Below are 17949 nucleotides of genomic sequence, written 5' to 3'. Positions count from 1 at the left end.
CCTGGGCTCTTTGAGGGGCCTGAGGATGGAGGCCCTGTGCCCCTGAGGAGGGTAGACTCTGGACAGGCCCCTTGTCCCTGCATGGCAGCCCCTAGGCCTTCGGGGTGTGACTGTGTGAGAGCCTGCCCCCAGGAAGGACCTCAGGCTCCGGGCTTGGCCCCTGCTGGGAGCCTCCCCCTGAGGAAACCCCACCGACTCTGCCTTCCCCCTGCCCAGAACCTGACCGACCGACATCGCTGTCTGCCCCATAAGCCATAGCACATGCACGCCTTCAGAATAAACAGGCCTTTCTTGGACCCTGGCTGTCTCTGTCCTTCCTGAGCCTTCATTTTGGGGGTTGGAGGGATCATGGTCTGGGCAGGGAGGTGGCAGCCTGCAGCTCCCTAAGTCTCAGCTGCTGGAAACAGTCCCATTCCTAAGCCTCCCCTCCCCAAATCCATCCGCTAGCCCCTCTCAGCTCCTGCTCCCTCTTGCTTATCTCTCCAGTGCATTTGGGACCCCTGTGCTTCGGAGCCCTGCCCTCTCACCAGCACCTCCCTGTGAAGCCTTCTGGGCCTCTGGCCCCCCAGCAGGTACACGCAGGTCAGGCCCTGTGCCCTGTGGTGCCCTCCCTGGGCCTGCTGGTGTCCCTCTGAGACCAGGTGGCTCTGTAAACACTAGGGGTGGGGCCTCGTGGCAGAGGCTGGGGCTCTCAGGGTGCACAAGTTCAGGAAGAGGCGTGTGTTTCCAGGTCCCCAGCCAGCTGCTGCGGGAGGCAGCCTGGGCTTCCAGCGTCCCCAGCAGGCTTCCAGACAGCTGGCTGCAACTGGCTCCCACGACCCCCCCGCCACCCCTGCCCCCCAGCACTCAGCCCAGATGGTCACGTCCCCATCCTGGCCTCCCAGGCAGCCCTGTTCCAGACACACATGAGCACGGGTGCAAACACAGCTCATGCATGTGCTTTCCAGCATGCCACCTCCCACCCCCCGGGGTAGAAATCAGCCAGACCCTAACTACAAACAGCCCCCAAACTTTATTATAAACAGGCTATGGCTCCCCAGCAAAGGCACAAAGAGGCCAGAGTGGTGCCGGGCAGAGGCGCCAGGCCCTCAGAGTCCGTGTGCAGCTGGGCACAGGGCCCGGTTGAGGCAGGCCTGGCAGCGCGGGCGGAGGGGCAGGCAAGTCTGTTGGCCAAAGCCCACCAGCAGTCCATTGATCTCGCTCCACAGCTCCCTGTGGGGGTGGGAGCCATCAGTGTGGAGGGAGGGTGGGAGGGAGGGGAGCCCGCCCTGCCCCACCCCCACCCTGCACACCTGGGCAGCCACTCCTCCAGTGCCCTGCGGGTCTCCTCCGGGGACTTGGTTGCCTTCTTGGTCCATCTGAGTCGGTTTACGATTCTGTGCACGTGTGTGTCCACTGCTGCTTGGAGACGGGGCAGGGTGAACACGGGGCAGGCTCACCGGGCCAGACTGCCCCATCCCTGCCACGGCTCCCAGTGCGGGTTGGTGGGGGGCTGAGTCTGAAGCCTGAGTCCCCCTACACACCTCCCCAACCCCCGCCGGCTTCTGAGGAGGACCCAGAACTGCGCAGGCCTGAGAGAGAGTCACATGGGCCATCCCTGCTGCTAGGCAGGGGCTGGAGCCAGATCCAGAGGACTTGGGCCTTTTTCCTGGGGTGCAGGCAGCAGTGCCTCCTGGCCCAGGCATGGGCCATGGGTGCCAGGCTGGGTGGCAGCAGCTTGACCTAGTGGGCTGGCATGAAGTCACTGCCCACAGAGCCAGCACCTGCCACTGCACCATCAGGAACGGAGCGGGGAGCACGGCCAGGCCAGCTGCAGCTGTCGTGCACCCGGCCGCAGCCCCGGCTCCCCCTGGCCGGCCACCCTGGGGCTTGGCCTGGGCACCTGCTCACCGAGGCCCCCTACCCTAGCCAGATGCAGCCCCTGCCTCCTCCTCCTATCGTGTCTGCCGAAGAGAAAGCGAGTTCCTGCACTGGCCCACTTCCTCTGCTGCTGGCTGCCTGGAAAAAGGCTCGGGCCCGCCCCAAACAGCGATAACGGGGGCACAGGGAGAGTACGCAGATGGAGAAGCCACACCCTTGGGTCACCACCAAGCCTCAGTTTCTTTCTCTGTAACACGTAGGTGACCGTGCCCTTAAGTTACCCAGAAGCCCAGCCCAGGGCCACACCACACTTGTGGGCCAGTCCAGGAGGGCTCTGCACACCTGTGCCTCTAATGGGAGCAACTACTTCCCCTGCTTTGCGGCCCAGCTCGGAGAAGCCAAGTGCCTTGCCCAGGGTCACCCAGCTGGGAGGGCAGAGCTGGGATCGGCTGCTGTATCCCATGGCTCTGGCTCTCTACTCGACGGGGCTTCTTCTCTCAGGAAACCCCCTGGGAAGTGGGGCCCAACCTCCCTAGGATCTCCCTGCAGGTGGCCTGGCCCACAGACAACCAGACAGGGCAGCATTCCCACACTCCTGCCTGCTGCAATCAGCTGCGGGCGGGGGCCCTTCCCCCACAGACCTGCCAGACCACTCCTAGACACGGGCAGCCGAGGACAGCCGCCCAGATAAGCTCAAGTATCTGCTGAGAGGCTGGCAGCCGCAGGAGCCCAGTGAGGGACGCTCTGCCCTGGCCCCGCCTGGCCTGGCTCCCGCTTTTCAGGGCTTCTGGGCTCCAACCTCATCAGGTAGCCAGAGCCCTCCTCCTCTGGCGGGCACTGCAGGGAAGGGGTCCCTACCCCAGGGTGCAGGCTTCACAAGCCTCAGAAGCCCTGGGGGGATCCCCACCACCTCTCCTGGCTCCTCTGCATGAATCCCTGAGAAGCACCATGGTGGGAGCACACAAGCGGGTCATGGGTCAAGCCCTGGTTTCCGGGCTGGCTGGGCCTGCGCTGTGCAGCCTCAGAAGCCCCCACTCGCTGGGCAAAGATCTGAGGAAGCAGTCCCACCCCGACCCAGGGGTCTGTCTCCACTTGGAGCTCCTCCAATGCCAGAATGCAACACAAGGACCCAGGATAGGGATTCCAGAAAGGGCCCCCACAGCCGCTTCCTCCTCCCCCCGGGTCCCCATGTCTGCACTGCACCTGCCCCCTCTGCCCACGCTCATTCCAGAGCCTTGTGCTCTGGCCCTCTTCCCCAGCTCACGGCTTCGCAGATGCTGTTCCTTCTGCCTGCAATGCACTTCCTTCTCTTGGCCTGGCCAGCCTACCTCACCCTTCAGCTCTTGGCTGAATTATCACCTCCTCAGGAAGTCCTCCCAAATGCCCCAGACCAGGCCAACTCCAAAGGTGCCCTGCATACCCCCATCAGTGTTTCTACCCCAGTGTCTCTCTCCCTCATGCAGCACAGACCCGAGTCCATCTAGGGCCTCTCCCAGAGGCTAGCACGCTATAGGAGCTCCTCAGCAAACAGGAACTCCTCCTGCTAGTACCCATCTCTGGGTGGGGTGGGCCTAGCTCTGGGCTGGGAATACCTTTCTGACCCTTCGGGCTGAGTTGTGAATGAGGAGACCTGAGCTGGGGTCACTGGTCACAAGGATGTGGGGAACCTCAATGGCAGCCAGCAAGCCTGGAGCCAGCCACTCCTGCCTCATGGGCGCATGCCACTCACCAATGCCTGACACAGTGCCCCAGGCCACTGCCATGGCCAAGTGCGCCATCTTGGGCCCGACGCCTGGCAGTGCCACCAGCTCTGCCAAGGAGGCTGGGATGTCCCCATCATAGTGCTGCTGCAGGATAGCACTGGTCTGCTTGATGTACTTCACCTTGTTCTGAAAGATTGGGGGGGGGTCAGCGCTGGAGGTCAGGAGTATAGCCCGACCTGGGAAGACGAGGCCCAGAGGAAACCCACAGGTGCCCAGAGCTACCCGCCAGCTGTCCAGGACACACTCAGAGGCACCTGCTTGCCTCTGTCCCCCAAGTAGGTGGGAAAAAGCCAAGGGCAGGAGAGCCCAAGGAAGGCCCAATGCAGGCCTAGACCCTGCCTCCCACTTGCCTGGGGCCAATGACAAGTGCATGGGGTCCGGCTTGAGTCTCCCTGCCCCATCATTCCCTGCCAGAGACCAGGCAGGCTAAGCAGGACCAGTTAAGCCAGAAGCTGGGCTCAACAGCACCTGGGCCTTCAGGAAGGAAGGCTGGAGCCTGGGGCTCCCCCTCCAGCCGCCAGGCCAGCCAGGCGGTTCCCATCCTGTGCCTGAGTGGACAGGGCTATTTAAAACCCATTTGATGAACTGCAGCCCAGGCCAGTGCCAAGGGGAAGTAGCCCCACCCACCCGGCTGCCTTCAACAGACCCGCGCACCCGCCACCCTGTACTCTGTGGCCTGTTGGGGCTCCAGAGGGGAGGGGTTGTGCACTCCAGGGAGGCTTGGAGTAAACAAAGGGATAGATGGGTGGGCAGCCTTAGTGAGGAAGAGAAGGGCCAGGCGTCTGGGAAGGGAGGTGGAGGAAGGAAGGGGTGGGCTGCAAACAGGAAAGGCCAAGGAGCTCCAGCTCCTGGACTTGAGGCCCCATGGCCAGGCCCCCTGTGGGCTGGTCAGAGCAGCAGGGGCGGGGCGGTGCTCCAGTGGGAACTCATAGCCAGGCCCCCATGGCCAGGGATGCCCGCCCCGGCCTCCCACACCCCACAGCCCACTCAGTCTGACATCTTTCGCAGGCCAGTGGCACCCCCAGCCCCACTCGCCACGGGCTGGGCTCACCCTCCAGAAGCCCACAGGATAGATGAGCGTGCCCAGCGTGCTGTCATCCGTCTGCAGGATGCTGTCCACCGTCAGGCCCCGGGCCCGCAGCCGCTGCATGGCGCCTGCTGTCACCTGGTCCTTGGTCTGGCTGGAGAGCATCAGTGACAGCAGCACCTGGTACCTCCGCACCTGCTTGCACAGTGACAGGCACCACGGTGGGGGCGGGTCCTGGGTGCTTAGCCCAGCCAAGCCCTTTACTCATCTGCACGTGTCACCCCAGGCAGTGTATGGGATATCTGCCTCCTATCGGCCCGGGCCAAGGGTGTGTGTGTGGTGCATTTTCCACTTATGAGGAAAATAACAGCACCTGCTTTGCAAGATCACTGTGAGGCTTAAAGAATTATTACTGCATTCAGAATTGCACTCGGCACGACGTCAGTGCTCAACAGCCCTTGGTTGCTCTTGTTATTGTTATTGCTTTGCAAAGGATGCTGCTGCCCATTTTACAGACAAGCAAACTGAGGCCCGTCACCGGGTAGCAGAGCTGGGATTGGAATCAGGTTAGTCTTAGGACCAGGCTCTGGGCCAGTGAAGTGTAAGGAACTCCCTCTCTCTCTCAGCAAACGTTACTGAACACCCATGATGTGCCAGCTGTCCCCTGCTAAAGGCCTGAGAGGAAGCAAGTGTCTTGTTCAGAAGGGGGTCACCGGCAGATGGGTGCCTGCCTGCCTACCTTCGGGGGTGCGCTGAGGTCATAGCAGTGCTCAGCCCCCAGCTGGTCCACGGGTGCATCCTTTCCACTCCTCATGGTCCGGATGTTCTCCAGCTGCCACCGCCAGTCCTGAGGCTCCCAGGCTGGTGACTGGAGATGCTCGGCCCCCTCTCCTTTCTCACCTTCTGAGGCCTCGTATGCCACATTCAGTCTTGGAGCCTTCCGCTGACGCTTCACAGGGCTGTAGCTTTTCCTACCTTCTGCAAAAAGTACCACTTGGTCCCTTCAGTGAGGGCTACAGATAAGGAAAAGGTGTGGGTGCTGCCCTACCTGCTATCTCATCCTACATCATTTATTCAACAACCACCCATCACCTACTACAACTGCGGGTGCTCTGGCCTCTGCAGCATGTGCTACAGGCCAGGTCAGCCTTCCTTATGCCGTTGGCCCTCTGACCAAATCCACTTTAGCACATGACGACTCTTAAGTAACAGCCTCCACCATGGTGCCCCCAATCTAGTCTCGACACTGTCAGAGAGAACTTTCTAAAATCTGAATTGAGTTGTGTCACTTCCTGTTTAAAACTCCAAACTCTGTTCTGGCATCAGAGCTCCTGCCTACCTGGCTGGCATTATCGCGTGCCTGTCCCCCACTGCCATGCTTCTGCCCAGTGTGTCATCTTGTCTGGACTACCCCTGGGGTCTTTGGGTGTCTGTGGGAATCCTCCTCTGGACAATCCTGCAGACGTCCAGGCAGGATAAGTGGCAGGGGCCCTGTCGTTCTCACCCACCGCTGAATCTCAAATTAGGTCCTTAATAAGGACGTATGTAGGTCCCTAATAACGACGTAAACGTAAGGAAAGCCATGCCGTTTCCCATTTTCTCTCAGAGGCACCCTCTAGCAGGGGGAGAAAACTTCTGGCTGGGAGAGTCCTTGGCACCGGGCCTCTGAGCTGGAAGCAGCTATGAGGACAGGGCCGGTTTGCCTCGCAATCAGCCTGGCACAAGTGGAGTACCCTAGGGCATGCTAGTGGGACCGGGAGAACTTTCTTGAACAGGACGAAGGTGGGGGAGGTGGGAACGCTTGAACCCAGCCCCTGTCTCCTGGGAAAGAGCTTACGGCGGGAACTCAGGGCCCCAGCCCCCAGTCTCTTGCAGGCCCCCACCCCGCCTCTCTTCCTGTGACCCCGCGCGGGCGCGGCGCTACCTGCAGCCGCCTCTTCTCTCCGGAGCGGCGCTGGTTTCTCCCTACGCCCCTGCTGACCGGCCCCGGGTCCCCGGCTCCGGCTGCGGGTCACCATCCTCACGCCCACCGCATTCATGCCGGATTCCTGCGGACTACACATCCCGGCGGCCCCCGGGACTCCGTCACGTGACTAGCACTCGCCCATCCTTTCCTCCAGAGGGCGGCCCTCGGCGCCCTCCCGCTGCCGGAAGTGCCGGTCGCGCTTCCGGCGGCGGCTTGTGGCGGGGGGTTGTGCTCGGTTCTCGGCGCCGGGACTGCCTCGCGCGCTGCGGGCGGGGGGAGTGGTGAGTGGTTCGAGGCGTCCTGACCGCCGACTCCGACGGGGCAGCGGGGGAGGCTGCCTCTCCAGGCCTGCTCGGCACTGAGGCCGTGGGGGCGGACCCCCGCAGTGTCAGGCCCGGCTCTCGGGCGCGCCCACCGCAGCCTGATTCTGGAGCTCCAAGCATTCCTTGGTTTTAAGTCATGGCGGGTGCGAGGGGGTCCCTGCTCCCGGCGTCCCCCGACAGTCCTCCTCCACACGGGGAGAAGAGAGATGGCAAATGTCAGGGCTCCCTGGACCCCGCGGCGGCCGCCCCCTGGCCCCAGTTCCCCTCCCTCACTCCATGCACTGAGGCGGGCGGAAGGCCTGGCATTTTCCGGGTTTATTTCTGGCCGGGACCGCGCCTGGCTGTGGTGGAGTTCTCTCGGGGGCTGTGGGAGGGAAGAAAGGTCGTGCCCACCGGAGACCTAGGGTTCGCGGGCGGCCGGTGGTCCGCGGCGGGGCAGGTGGGTGGAGCCGTCCCTGAGATCTCTGCCTGATTGTCGGCACAGAGGAGTCCTCTGATGCGTCCCTGCCCAGCATGGCCAAGCCAGCAAGCAAAGATTCAGGCTTGAAGGAGAAGTTCAAGATTCTATTGGGACTGGGAACTCCAAGGCCAAATCCCAGGTCTGCAGAGGGCAAACAGACGGAGTTTATCATCACGGCGGAAATCCTGAGAGTGAGTGAGCTGCCTGGGTCTTCTCTGCTAGCTTAGTGGGAGGTGCAGGGAAGGCTGAGTTTGGTCTGTCACCAGGTTCTGTGGGAGATGGGCTGCTGGTGACCGTCTGTGGGGCTGCTGTCCCCAGTACCATGGTGACATATGTGTCTTTTCTCTGGAAATTCAGGAAGTCAGGATCTTGGCGACTTGGTCCACCACACTTGAGTTAGTATTCAGATGTTGATGCAAGAAAACCTATTTTAGAGGGCCTAAAGGCCATGGTCTCCACAGGTGATTAGGGTTATGGCCAGGGGTAACTGGTAATGTGTGAGTTCCTGGGACAAGTAAGGCTTCACTTTTTTGTCTGTGTTGGAATCTCACAGACGTGCCTACTCAGTGCTTTACCCATAAATAATGTTGAATGTTTGCACTTGTAAAGTTTCCCATTCGGAAACAACCAAAATGCTTGTCAACTGGTGAAGATTTAAACAAAATGTGATGCCTTCATACGACAGAGTAGTATTTGCCAAAAAGAGGAATGAAGCACTGATAACATGCAACAGCATGGATGAACCTTGAAAACATTATACTAAGCGAAAGAAGCCAATCACAAAAGCCTGCATAACGTATGATTCCATATATATGAAATGTCCAGAATCAGCAAATCCATAGAGACAAAATAGATTAGCCTTTGCCAGGGCCTGGGGGGAGGAGGGAATGGGGAGTGAAGCTTCTTTTTGAGGTGATGAAAATGTTCTGGAATTAGTGGACCTGGTTGCAAGCACTGTGAATATGGTAAAAACTGGATTATACAGTTTAAAGTCGTTACAGTGGTGAATTTTATCATATGTGAATTTTATTTCAATAAAAAAGTGCAGCTATGGAAAAAAAAAAAAGTCTGTTCTTACTCCCCTAAGGTGGACTAGTCAACTCTGGTGATTCTTGGTTTCAGAAGGTTCTGCTGTGGGTCTCCAGCATGGGAAAGGCAGGGCAGTTCCTAGAGTGCTCTGTGATTGGCAGGTAAGGAAACCTGGTGTCTGAGCACTGGCCTTTCCTTCTTTCATCTCTCCAGGAGCTGAGTGTTGAATGTGGCCTCAACAATCGCATCCGGGTGATAGGGCAGATCTGTGAGGTTGCCAAAACGAAGAAATTTGAAGAGGTAGGTGTGTCTCGGTTGGGTGCCTGGAGAGATTCATGTGAGCTGCATTAAAGCCTGATTTGGATCTTTTTAGGAGCAGGGTTGACAGCTGACTTCACTAATGAACTGATATGCACCATTTGAGGGAAATTTAGTCTTCATCTTAGCGATGAGGAAGCTTCTGGAAATGTCCTGAGCATAACCCTGAGAGGCCAGTCACATGTGGAGATGGGGAGCAAGGGGATTAGGCTCTTTTAGCAGATCCAAAAGCGGTTTTGTGGTGGCTTACAGAAACGCACATTCACTTGTCCTCTCACGTTACAGATTCGCAGGAAGGAAAAATAGGGGAATGAGAATCTGCTCGGGAGAGCGTGTCGTTTCACAGAGAACAAGCCCAGGCATACCAGTCTCTGTCTTTCTGGGAGAGATGTTTGGGTGGTATTAAGCAGCCTCACAGACGTAGGAGTATTTATTTTGGGCAGATACTTCCAGGCTGTCTCCTGATGTCCTGTGGACAGAGTGGGAAGCTGCCTGCCGTTAGAGTTCCTCAAGGGCTCTGCTCTCGCCTCAACCCACTTTTGTGTGAGTGACACAGGAGGAGACATGGGTCTCATACCTGGCGGGTTCAGATTTGCTCAAGGGGAGAGGGACCACTACGTCCTCTGCAGGTCATCTGAAACGTGCAGGCTGCACATGACCAGGGATAAATGTGAGAATAGGTATCTATGTTCTTAAAGTTATCTGTGTACAATAAGTACGGAAAGGGGAGCCATGTCAGAGCTGCCGTCGAGTGAATAAACAGATAGGCCTAAGAAGCTGGAGTAGTCCACGGGCTCAGTGTCTGTGCTCTTGTGGCTTAGGTTGCATCAATAGGAGTATTGTGAATGGGACAAAGGAAGTAAAACTTGCAGTGTATTCCAGTGTATGACCGAATAATGTTGGTCAGACAACATTGAAAAGACATTTTAGTTCCCCTCTTAAGAGGATTGAGCCCAGGAAAGGGTGAGTGGCCTGGAAACTCTGGCTGGAGGGAGTCAGGGATGGTTAACGTGGAGAAGGGAAGCTGACACAAGAGAGACTGATTCTGGGAGCTGAGGGGAAAGCACCCAGCAGCTCCCTCGTGGGCTGGGTGGACTTAGGAGGCAGATTCCAGAAGCCTGGACAGAGTTCTTTTTTTTTTAAAGGTTAGCTATTTGAATCTATTTATTTATTTATTTATTTTTGGCTGTGTTGGGTCTTCGTTTCTGTGCGAGGGCTTTCTCTAGTTGCGGCGAGCAGGGGCCACTCTTCATCGCGGTGCGCGGGCCTCTCACTGTCACGGCCTCTCTTGTTGCGGAGCACAGGCTCCAGACACGCAGGCTCAGTAGTTGTGGCTCACAGGCCTAGTTGCTTCGTGGCATGTGGGATCTTCCCAGACCAGGACTCGAACCCGTGTCCCCTGCACTGGCAGGCAGATTCTCAACCACTGCGCCACCAGGGAAGCCCCTGGACAGAGTTCTGAGTCAAGCCAGGCAGCAGAGGCAGGGTTGGGGTGGGGTACTGAGTGGCCCGAAGCTGGTTTGTTTACACAGGGGAGATCCAGAGCATGGGATTTCTGGGTCAGGCTGCAGGCCTGGGGACCGCTGTGGTACTTCTGGTTCTGAGACTCTTCCAGTGGCTTTTCCCATGGAGCCTGAGCAAGCTCTCAGAGACTCCCTGCTGATCTCTGGGGGCAGCCAGGACGGCCTCCCTGGCCTTCCTGCTTTCCTCCCTCCCCTCAGACTATGGCCTGGTGAGGGTTAAAGGGACCTGTGAGGGTTCGAAGTAGCTTGGAGCTGTTCCCCTTGTCAGGCTCGTGGTCGCTGTGGGCTGTGACAGGTACATGAGGGCTTTAGAGGAGTGAGTTCTAAGTCAAAAGACCACGTTGTTCTGCTCTGTCCTTTGCTCATGGAACTGTCCCTCAAGTTGAGGGGCCAGCACACCAATCCCTGTCCCTTCTTTGCCGGGCAGCACGCGGTGGAAGCACTCTGGAAGGCCGTCTCGGACTTGCTGCAGCCAGAGCGGCCGCCAGAGGCCCGGCACGCGGTGCTGGCTCTGCTGAAGGCCATCGTGCAGGGACAGGTAAGGGTGGCCGCTCTGTGCCTGGGGGGAGCTGGGGCGGGCCACGTGTTGACTGCTCCCGTGGGCCACGTTTGGACTCTCGTCTTTGGCGAGAACACCAGGCACAGGTTCGCTGGTTCCCAGGGGCCTTGCAGCTGGACTGCCCGAGTGGGCGTGCTGGTGTCACCTCTAGTATCTGCGTGACCCTGGGCAAGTCACTGGAGCCCCCTGAGCCTCCACTTCCTCTCCTCTAAAGTGGGGATGCTTGTCATTCCCTTTTTTCTGGGACGTTTTGGGGAGTAAATGAGGCAGTTCACCCAAAATGATGAGAATGGTTCCTCGCACGAGTGAGCTGTTGTTTTCTTGCTCTCACTGACTTCCTGCCCCTCACCGTGGGCTCCTGCCCCTTGGTCACCATGCTCCCGCCATGCTGGAACACCCAGGCCACCTCTCGCCATTCCTGCTTGGAAGGTTTCCTCTCCTCCTGGCCTGTTTCCTCTACGCCTTCACACCCCGCTGCTCAGAGAAGTCCCCACTCTCAGCTTGGTTAGGTGGCTATCATCATTCCGTGAGCATCCCTCGAGGGTGGGTGCATTGGCTCCTGCTGTGTGCCCAGACCTGGGCGCATAGTAGGTGCTCCACACACACACTGGTCAAACGATGACCAGGGCGCCTGATCCCCTACCCAGTTAGTCCCTCACAGCCGCTTCCTCCGGGAGGGAGAAAGGGCCCCAGGGTTGGGAGTCTTGGAGCCCACGGCACTTCTTGGACTTCTCACAGCTGCTTGAGAAACCCAGGGGGATCCTGGCAGGACTGCTGACCCGATGGTTTTGTCTTCAGGGGGACCGCTTGGGCGTTCTCAGGGCCCTCTTCTTTAAGGTCATCAAGGATTACCCTTCTAACGAAGACCTCCACGAGAGACTGGAAGTTTTCAAGGCCCTCACGGACAATGGGAGACACATCACCTACTTGGAAGAAGAGCTGGGTGGGTGCCACGTTGGGTGTGAGGTTTCTCTGGCCTTGGTGATGAAATTTAATCTGGGATGCAGGAAGGCCTGTCGGGCCCAGAGGGAGTGCTGCAGTTCACAGGGGTGGCCTGCAGAAGGCGCTGCAACACACTGGTCTGCTTATCTCTGTGCAACCAGGATCAGCCGACCAAATCTCCCCAGGAGCTTGTTAAAAATGCAGAGTCTGGGCTTTACTCCAGATAGGCTGGCTCTGAATCCCTGGGGAGTGGGGCCTAGATGTGCCTTTTAGGCGGGCAGGAGGTGGTCTGCATTTTGCTGTTGGGAGAGCGTGCTGCTGAACCAGGCCTCAGGCTGGGTCTTATCCAGAGTGCCCTGAGGTTTTTGGGGGGCTGGGGCTGCCTCGCTGTGTCTTCCTCCTTGTCCTTTTCATGCCCGGTCTGGCCTCCTAGCCCTTTCCTTTGGTGGCCATCCTCCCTGTCATCCTTATGGTGTGAGGTTTCCATGAGTCTTGAGATTTCTTGTCACTGCTGTGGGGAGAAGAGGAAGGCAGAGGAAGAAGTAAATTTGACTTGGGCCTTGCTGTTCTGTCAGAAACGGGCCTCAGCTGTTGGTCCACCTCCAGGACAGGTGCTGACAGTGAGGATGTGGTTAGCTTTTCTGTCCAAGTTTATGTGTCTAGCAACCAAGCGTTGCTTGTGTCTCCTTTGAGAGATTCTCTGTGGGGATGGGGGCCTCCTAGACACTCGCCCCGTGTTTGCACCCCCAGCATCGGGGTCAGGGCTCTGAGCATCAAATGCACAAACGCTGCCCCTGCCTCAGCTCAGACCCCTTCATGCATCCTGGGAGCTGGTGAATTCCAGAGTCCATGACATGCTGACCTGCTCGGGCTCCAGCTGAGCCTCCATTGGCCCCGTGCTAGCCTGCCTTTCATTCCGTGGGGACCAATGATGCTGTTTCCAGCAGTGAATGGGATGGGGACTCATTTTCCTGGGGAGGAGGTGAGTAGGAAGGACGTTGCTCTCCTCTTTTTCTCCCCTAGCTGAGTTTGTCCTGCAGTGGATGGACATCGGCCTGTCCTCAGAATTCCTTCTGGTGCTTGTGAATCTGGTCAAATTCAACAGCTGTTACCTTGATGAATACATTGCATCCATGGTCCAGTAAGAAAAACATGTGATCAGTAACATGCACTGATCACAGTGCTGCTGTCTTATATCTGCAGTTCAGCTCTGTAGGGTGAATAAAGCTGTTAAAACCATCAAATAAATGGAGATGTTGGAAGTGGCCAAAGCCACCTTCCACATAATGTTTGTAGCAGATGTGTGATATTACTTGATGTTTTGTTTATTGTTACTTGTTATTTGTTCAAAACACTCTGTGAAACCCTGCGGGCAGAGGGTTGGTCTTGGTGCTGTACACTCAGTGCTGAGCAGTGGTTGGGTGAGGGGAGCCCTGAGGGAGGATGAGCCACTTTTTTAACTGACTTTGTAGAGGAACCAGGAAGTAAAACGGAGCCACCCAGCCTCTGGGAAGTGTCCTCTCAGCTGACTTTGTGTTTCCTCCCACAGCATGATCTGCCTGCTGTGCGTCCAGACCGTGTCCTCCGTGGACATAGAGGTCAGTAGCTGCCCCCGTCCAGGGACAGTCCCTTTCACCGTCCTTCTGGGCAGGCCGGGTGGCATAGCAACTGAGACTCGAGGCCCTGGGGTCAAGCCTTGTGCTGCCCCTCACTGGCTGTGTGGCCTCGGGCAAGCTGCTTGACCTCTCTGAGCCTCAGGACTCTCTCCTGTAAGTAAGGGCTGTTGGATGACTTCCGTTGTGGGGTTATAGTTCATGATGGGATAACCCACCGTGACTGGGATGTAAAAGTGCCTCCCAGATGCTTGCTCACTCTGTGGTTCCCAGGAAGGCTGCTTTGACAGAGGGGAGGGGCAGTCATTGCTGACCAAAGGATGGTCAGTGGAGGAAGCTGAGGGTGTCACTTCCCTGTGAGCAGGAGGCAGGGCTGGCCTGACTTTCTCCGCCCCACCAGGTCTCTCTGCAGGTGCTGGATGCCGTGGTCTGCTACAACTGCCTGCCGGCCGAGAGCCTCCCCCTGTTCATCGTCACCCTCTGCCGCACCATCAATGTCAAGGAGCTCTGTGAGCCTTGCTGGAAGGTAAGGGTCTAAACTCTCATCCTGCAGAGTTCTTGCCCGGATGAAGTGATAAGCCAGGCTTATGGACAGGACAAGGGCCATCTTGTCCTCAATGAATGGCCATCTTATTCTCAGAGCGGCCAGACAGTGGCCTGTTGAGGGGCAGCCAGTGGCATTTTCCCAGTGGCTGAGCTGAGGTCAGGGTTTTGGTGGCATTTTGAGAACTCGGCTGCCCCTGTTCCGGAGGAGATGGTGGAGAGCAGCTGGACGTGGAGGGCTTCAGAGCGGTGGCCGTGCGAGGCCCCGGGCTCGTGTTTGCCAGTCTAACAACGGTGCATCTTGCTTCCCAGCTGATGCGCAATCTCCTGGGCACCCACCTGGGCCACAGTGCCATCTACCATATGTGCCGCATCATGGAGGACAGGTGAGTGCGGGTGGCCCAGCCGGTGTGGGTGAGGGTGGCTTGGCGGCCGCAGGGCCTCCTCAAGGAGGCTCCCTGTGTGGGCTCTATGCCTCGGCACAGGCTGACGCGGAGCTTCCTGTTCTGGTGGGGAGGCTGCTCCAGAAGTGAGCCCTGATCTAGGGCTCACGTCTTATGCTACTGGTCGCCTGTCCTCTCCTCCTCCTGCCAGTGAAGTCAGAACATGCAAAACTGAGCTCTTGACCTCCCTCCCACACGTGGACCTCCTCCAGTGGGGCTGCCTCACCACCTACTTGTCACGAGGCCCTGCCTCACCTCCCACAGCCAGACTGTCTCAGGTGGTGTTGCTTCTGCCCCTGAGATGGCTCGTCTGTCCACTCCCGGGCCCCACCCCCTCAGCTCTCACCTCCTCACTGCTCTCCTGCACCCGCTCTTGGCCTCCCGAAGTCCATTCCTCCACACAGCAGCCACACATAGTTTTTCCAGCACAGATCTGACTGTGTCACTTTTTGCTTGAAGCCACAATGGCTCCTAGTGCTCTCAGGATAAAAACCAAATGGCAAGGCCTGGATGGTCCAGCCCTGCTCAGCCTGTGAGCTTCTCGTTCCCGCCATGTTGCCTTTCTGCCACCCACCCAGGGCCTTTGCACATACCTTTCATCTTGCTGAAATGTCCTTCCACCTGGGTTGAGTTTCCCTGAGTGTCCTTGACATTGTAGTGTTGCGGTTAGATTCCCTGATCGCCCTGAGCAGGTCTGCTCTCGTATCCCATGGCTTTCCTTCTTAGCTGTAATCTGAGTTGGAACCTTGGTGTTTATTTACGTGATCTTTTGGTTCACACCTGTATCTCCTAGGCTGTCAGCACCATGATGCTGAGGGCTGTTGAGCGAATGCGTGAATGAATCACACAGTTGCTGCTGGCCCCCGTGTCCCCTGCCCAGCCCACTTCCCCAGCTTTGCTTCTGCCTCATGAGTGTAGGGACCTCCGGGGAGGCTGCTAGGAGCCTGGGCAGATGCTGGGCTGGGCCCTGCTTATATCCCGTCTTCCCGGGGAACGCTTTCAGAGCCTACATGGAAGACGCCCCACTGCTGAGAGGAGCTGTGTTCTTTGTTGGCATGGCTCTCTGGGGAGCCCACCGGCTCTACTCTCTCAAGAACTCCCCAACATCTGTGTTGCCGTCATTTTATGAGGTAACTTGGCTTCTGTACCGCAGTGAGCTGGCGAGGGCGGGAAAGCTCACCTCATCCCCACCCAGTGGGAACAGGCCTGTCAGACGGGGAGTCTGCTGCAGGGGCAGGAGGTGGGGGGGGGCGCGGGGGGAACGTGTGTAGTCACTTGCTTTGCAAGTAGGTTTGCAGTGTAGGGCCTTTGAAGATTTTATCCTCAAGCAAATATATTTTATGAATTTCATCTTCTACAAATTAGCATCAGGACTGCTCAAGATTCCCCCTGGGGATAGTGACATGCTTGCTTTCGACAGTTTCCTTGGTCAAGTGGCAAACTTGCTCTTGCTCTAGAATGAGGCCAGCGATAATAGCTTGTGTTTCCACCATGCCTGGCGGAGTTCGGAGCACTTTGCGTGTTTTCATGTAGCCGTCATGGCACCCTGGTGAGCTGGGGCAATCATACCATCCTCATCTTACCGGACAAGCAGATGAGCTGTGTCATGTCCCAGCTCACACCGTGCCCCTAATGGGGTCCTTCTGGCCACACCCCGTCTCCTGGGCAGTGGAGGGCGTGCTCTCTGCGCATTGCTTACATCAGGGTAGCTTTCAGGTTCCTCTAGGCCAGGAAGCCAGGGGCACGGAATTTGAAGTGAATGGTCTGGCTACGTCAGGCCCTTTGGAGCCAGTATAGAAAACACACTTCTGGGTTCCTGAGATACTACTTTTGTGGCCCGCGAGATGTGCGTGGGAGTAAGGCATCTCATGCTAGGTTCCAAGGGCGACGTGCTGGGGCTTCCTGTGCGTGAGCGCGAAGGGACTGACACTGCGTGCCCCCCGGGCCATGTTCCAGGCCATGACCTGTCCGAACGAGGTGGTGTCCTATGAGATCGTCCTCTCCATAACCAGACTCATCAAGAAGTACCGGAGGGAGCTCCAGGCCGTGACATGGGACATCCTGCTGAACATTGTTGAACGCCTGCTTCAGCAGCTCCAGGTGAGGTGGGCACAGGGAGAACCGAGACGGCCGACCTGTTGGCCAGAGGGCCCCTTCCTGGGGGGCGTGGACCATGGGGGCAGCTCCCCGCCCCTCAGGGCCCTGCCTCAGAGCTTGCTGGGCCGTGTTCTCTGATGGTTCTTGGGTGGCAACTCGCCGTCCACTGAAGACAGCTGTTTTTCCCAAATCCCTTCTATCGGTTGGAGCAGGACTATGTAATAGGTGAGCAAGGGGGGTAGGGGGCAGTGTCGATCAAGATCGACAGAGTAACACACCAGGTGGCCTCCATGGCCTGTAAGTGGACCCTGAAGACAGTTCCCAAAGTGTCTCGAATGCTGCCCGCAGTTGGTGGAACTTTGGAGGAGGGCGTTGACTGTGGCAAGAAGGAGGACGTGCTGGTGCAGGGGCTGCAGATGAGATGAGGTCACATATAGCATGGGCTAGGGGCTGGGCCTCCTGGGGCACTGGGGCGGGCTCTAGGCAGGCGGCCAGGCCCATGGGAGGAAGGACCAGAACTCAGCAGGGCCTGGGTTCTTGTCCCTCAGGGGTGGCTGCTGGGCCAGACCATTGTCACGACCAGCTGGTCAGGCAGTGCTTCATCTTGGAGTGATGGTCTGGGAGGCCACACCCCTGGGGCCTCCAGAACATGCGAGAGCCTGAGGGAGGCGTGAACACACTGGTAGTGGAGGCCCGCCTTGTGGGCACAGCCAGGACCCCTTGGGCCCCACCATTCCCCAATGGGCAGGAATAGGACTCGTGCCCCCTGCCCAGTGGGAGGACCTGAGGAGGTGTCTGGATTCAGCTCATTTGAGCTGAGGACTCTGATGCCGAGTCCTTGGAGGGAGCTGAGATCCCTCCTGTGTAACCGTGCCTTCGTGTTGCAGAGCCTAGACAGCCCAGAACTCAGAGCCATCGTCCACGACCTGCTGACCACGGTGGAAGAGCTGTGTGATCAAAATGAGTTCCACGGCTCACAGGAGAGATACTTTGAGCTCGTTGAGAGATGTGCAGACCAGAGGCCTGTAAGACCACCTCTCTCTCCAACACAGTGGGGCCTTTGGTGCTCGGACAAGAGGGTGGTTTAGGTCAGGCTTCTGGGGGAGGGGAGGGGCTGCTCAGCTCCCGGAGGTCTGGCTGTGTGGGTCTGGAGGCAAGTTTTCCGTGAGTTTGAAGTAAAAACCCTGGGAGGCTTCTGCTCCCCTGGGATTTGTGCTCCAGCAGGGAAGTCTGCCGGGCCGTCAGGAGGCTGAATGAGTGTGGGTCTGTGAGAGCACATCACAGCCTAAGCATCCATTTCCTCTCACCTGCACGGAGGGAGGGGCCAGTTGTCTTCATGCTCAGCATATCTGCTCCCCGAAAGGCAGGCAGTCCTGGTGCCAGAAGGGCTCAGCCTGATGCAAGGCTTTTATGTGGGTTTTATTTTTTATTTCTTTATTTTGGCTGCATTGGATCTTCGTTGCTGCGCACAGGCTTTCTCTAG

At 57.9% G+C, this 17949-nt stretch overlaps 2 protein-coding genes across 11 annotated transcripts in view; one reads left to right on the top strand and one right to left on the bottom strand.

The window, feature by feature from the left end:
* Nucleotides 1–993: 993 nt before the first annotated feature.
* On the bottom strand, nucleotides 994–6745 carry NTHL1 (nth like DNA glycosylase 1). 2 transcript variants are annotated; one of them, XM_007181668.2, is made up of 6 exons: nucleotides 6575–6745; nucleotides 5390–5625; nucleotides 4675–4845; nucleotides 3590–3749; nucleotides 1293–1398; nucleotides 994–1212 (listed from the first exon to the last, which is right to left on the bottom strand). In XM_007181668.2, the coding sequence occupies exons 1-6, from the start codon at nucleotides 6711–6713 to the stop codon at nucleotides 1089–1091; spliced, it is 936 nt and encodes a 311-aa protein (XP_007181730.2). In that variant the 5' UTR covers nucleotides 6714–6745; the 3' UTR covers nucleotides 994–1088. The 2 variants fall into 2 exon arrangements, with proteins under 2 accessions (XP_007181730.2, XP_007181729.2); XM_007181667.2 differs by having other exon boundaries at nucleotides 5390–5628; nucleotides 6575–6740.
* A 29-nt stretch (nucleotides 6746–6774) lies between these two features.
* Nucleotides 6775–17949, top strand: part of TSC2 (TSC complex subunit 2) — a 38549-nt gene continuing 27374 nt past the window's right edge. For all 9 annotated transcript variants that reach the window (XM_057528798.1, XM_057528800.1, XM_057528797.1 and 6 more), the window contains exons 1-12: nucleotides 6775–6897; nucleotides 7424–7590; nucleotides 8642–8728; nucleotides 10697–10807; nucleotides 11627–11771; nucleotides 12794–12911; nucleotides 13320–13368; nucleotides 13784–13909; nucleotides 14239–14312; nucleotides 15373–15499; nucleotides 16326–16469; nucleotides 17354–17491. In XM_057528798.1, coding sequence (XP_057384781.1) covers nucleotides 7453–7590; nucleotides 8642–8728; nucleotides 10697–10807; nucleotides 11627–11771; nucleotides 12794–12911; nucleotides 13320–13368; nucleotides 13784–13909; nucleotides 14239–14312; nucleotides 15373–15499; nucleotides 16326–16469; nucleotides 17354–17491 — 1257 coding nt within the window. In that variant the 5' untranslated portion in view covers nucleotides 6775–6897; nucleotides 7424–7452. The remainder of the gene's footprint in view (nucleotides 6898–7423; nucleotides 7591–8641; nucleotides 8729–10696; nucleotides 10808–11626; nucleotides 11772–12793; nucleotides 12912–13319; nucleotides 13369–13783; nucleotides 13910–14238; nucleotides 14313–15372; nucleotides 15500–16325; nucleotides 16470–17353; nucleotides 17492–17949) is intronic.

Source organism: Balaenoptera acutorostrata, chromosome 15, assembly GCF_949987535.1.
Source record: "Balaenoptera acutorostrata chromosome 15, mBalAcu1.1, whole genome shotgun sequence".
Taxonomy (NCBI): Eukaryota; Metazoa; Chordata; class Mammalia; order Artiodactyla; family Balaenopteridae; genus Balaenoptera; species Balaenoptera acutorostrata.
This window is presented reverse-complemented; position numbering and strand designations above follow the sequence as displayed.

Excerpts from the sequence above, each read along its gene's own strand:
- NTHL1 (XM_007181667.2), bottom strand. The coding sequence starts at position 6,713 with ATGTGTAGTCCGCAGGAATCCGGCATGAATGCGGTGGGCGTGAGGATG. Across the intron at positions 4,846-5,389 it reads ACCTCAGCGCACCCCCGAAG|GTGCGGAGGTACCAGGTGCT; the intron begins GTAGGCAGGCAG and ends CTGTGCAAGCAG. Across the intron at positions 3,750-4,674 it reads ATCCTGTGGGCTTCTGGAGG|AACAAGGTGAAGTACATCAA; the intron begins GTGAGCCCAGCC and ends CCAATCTTTCAG.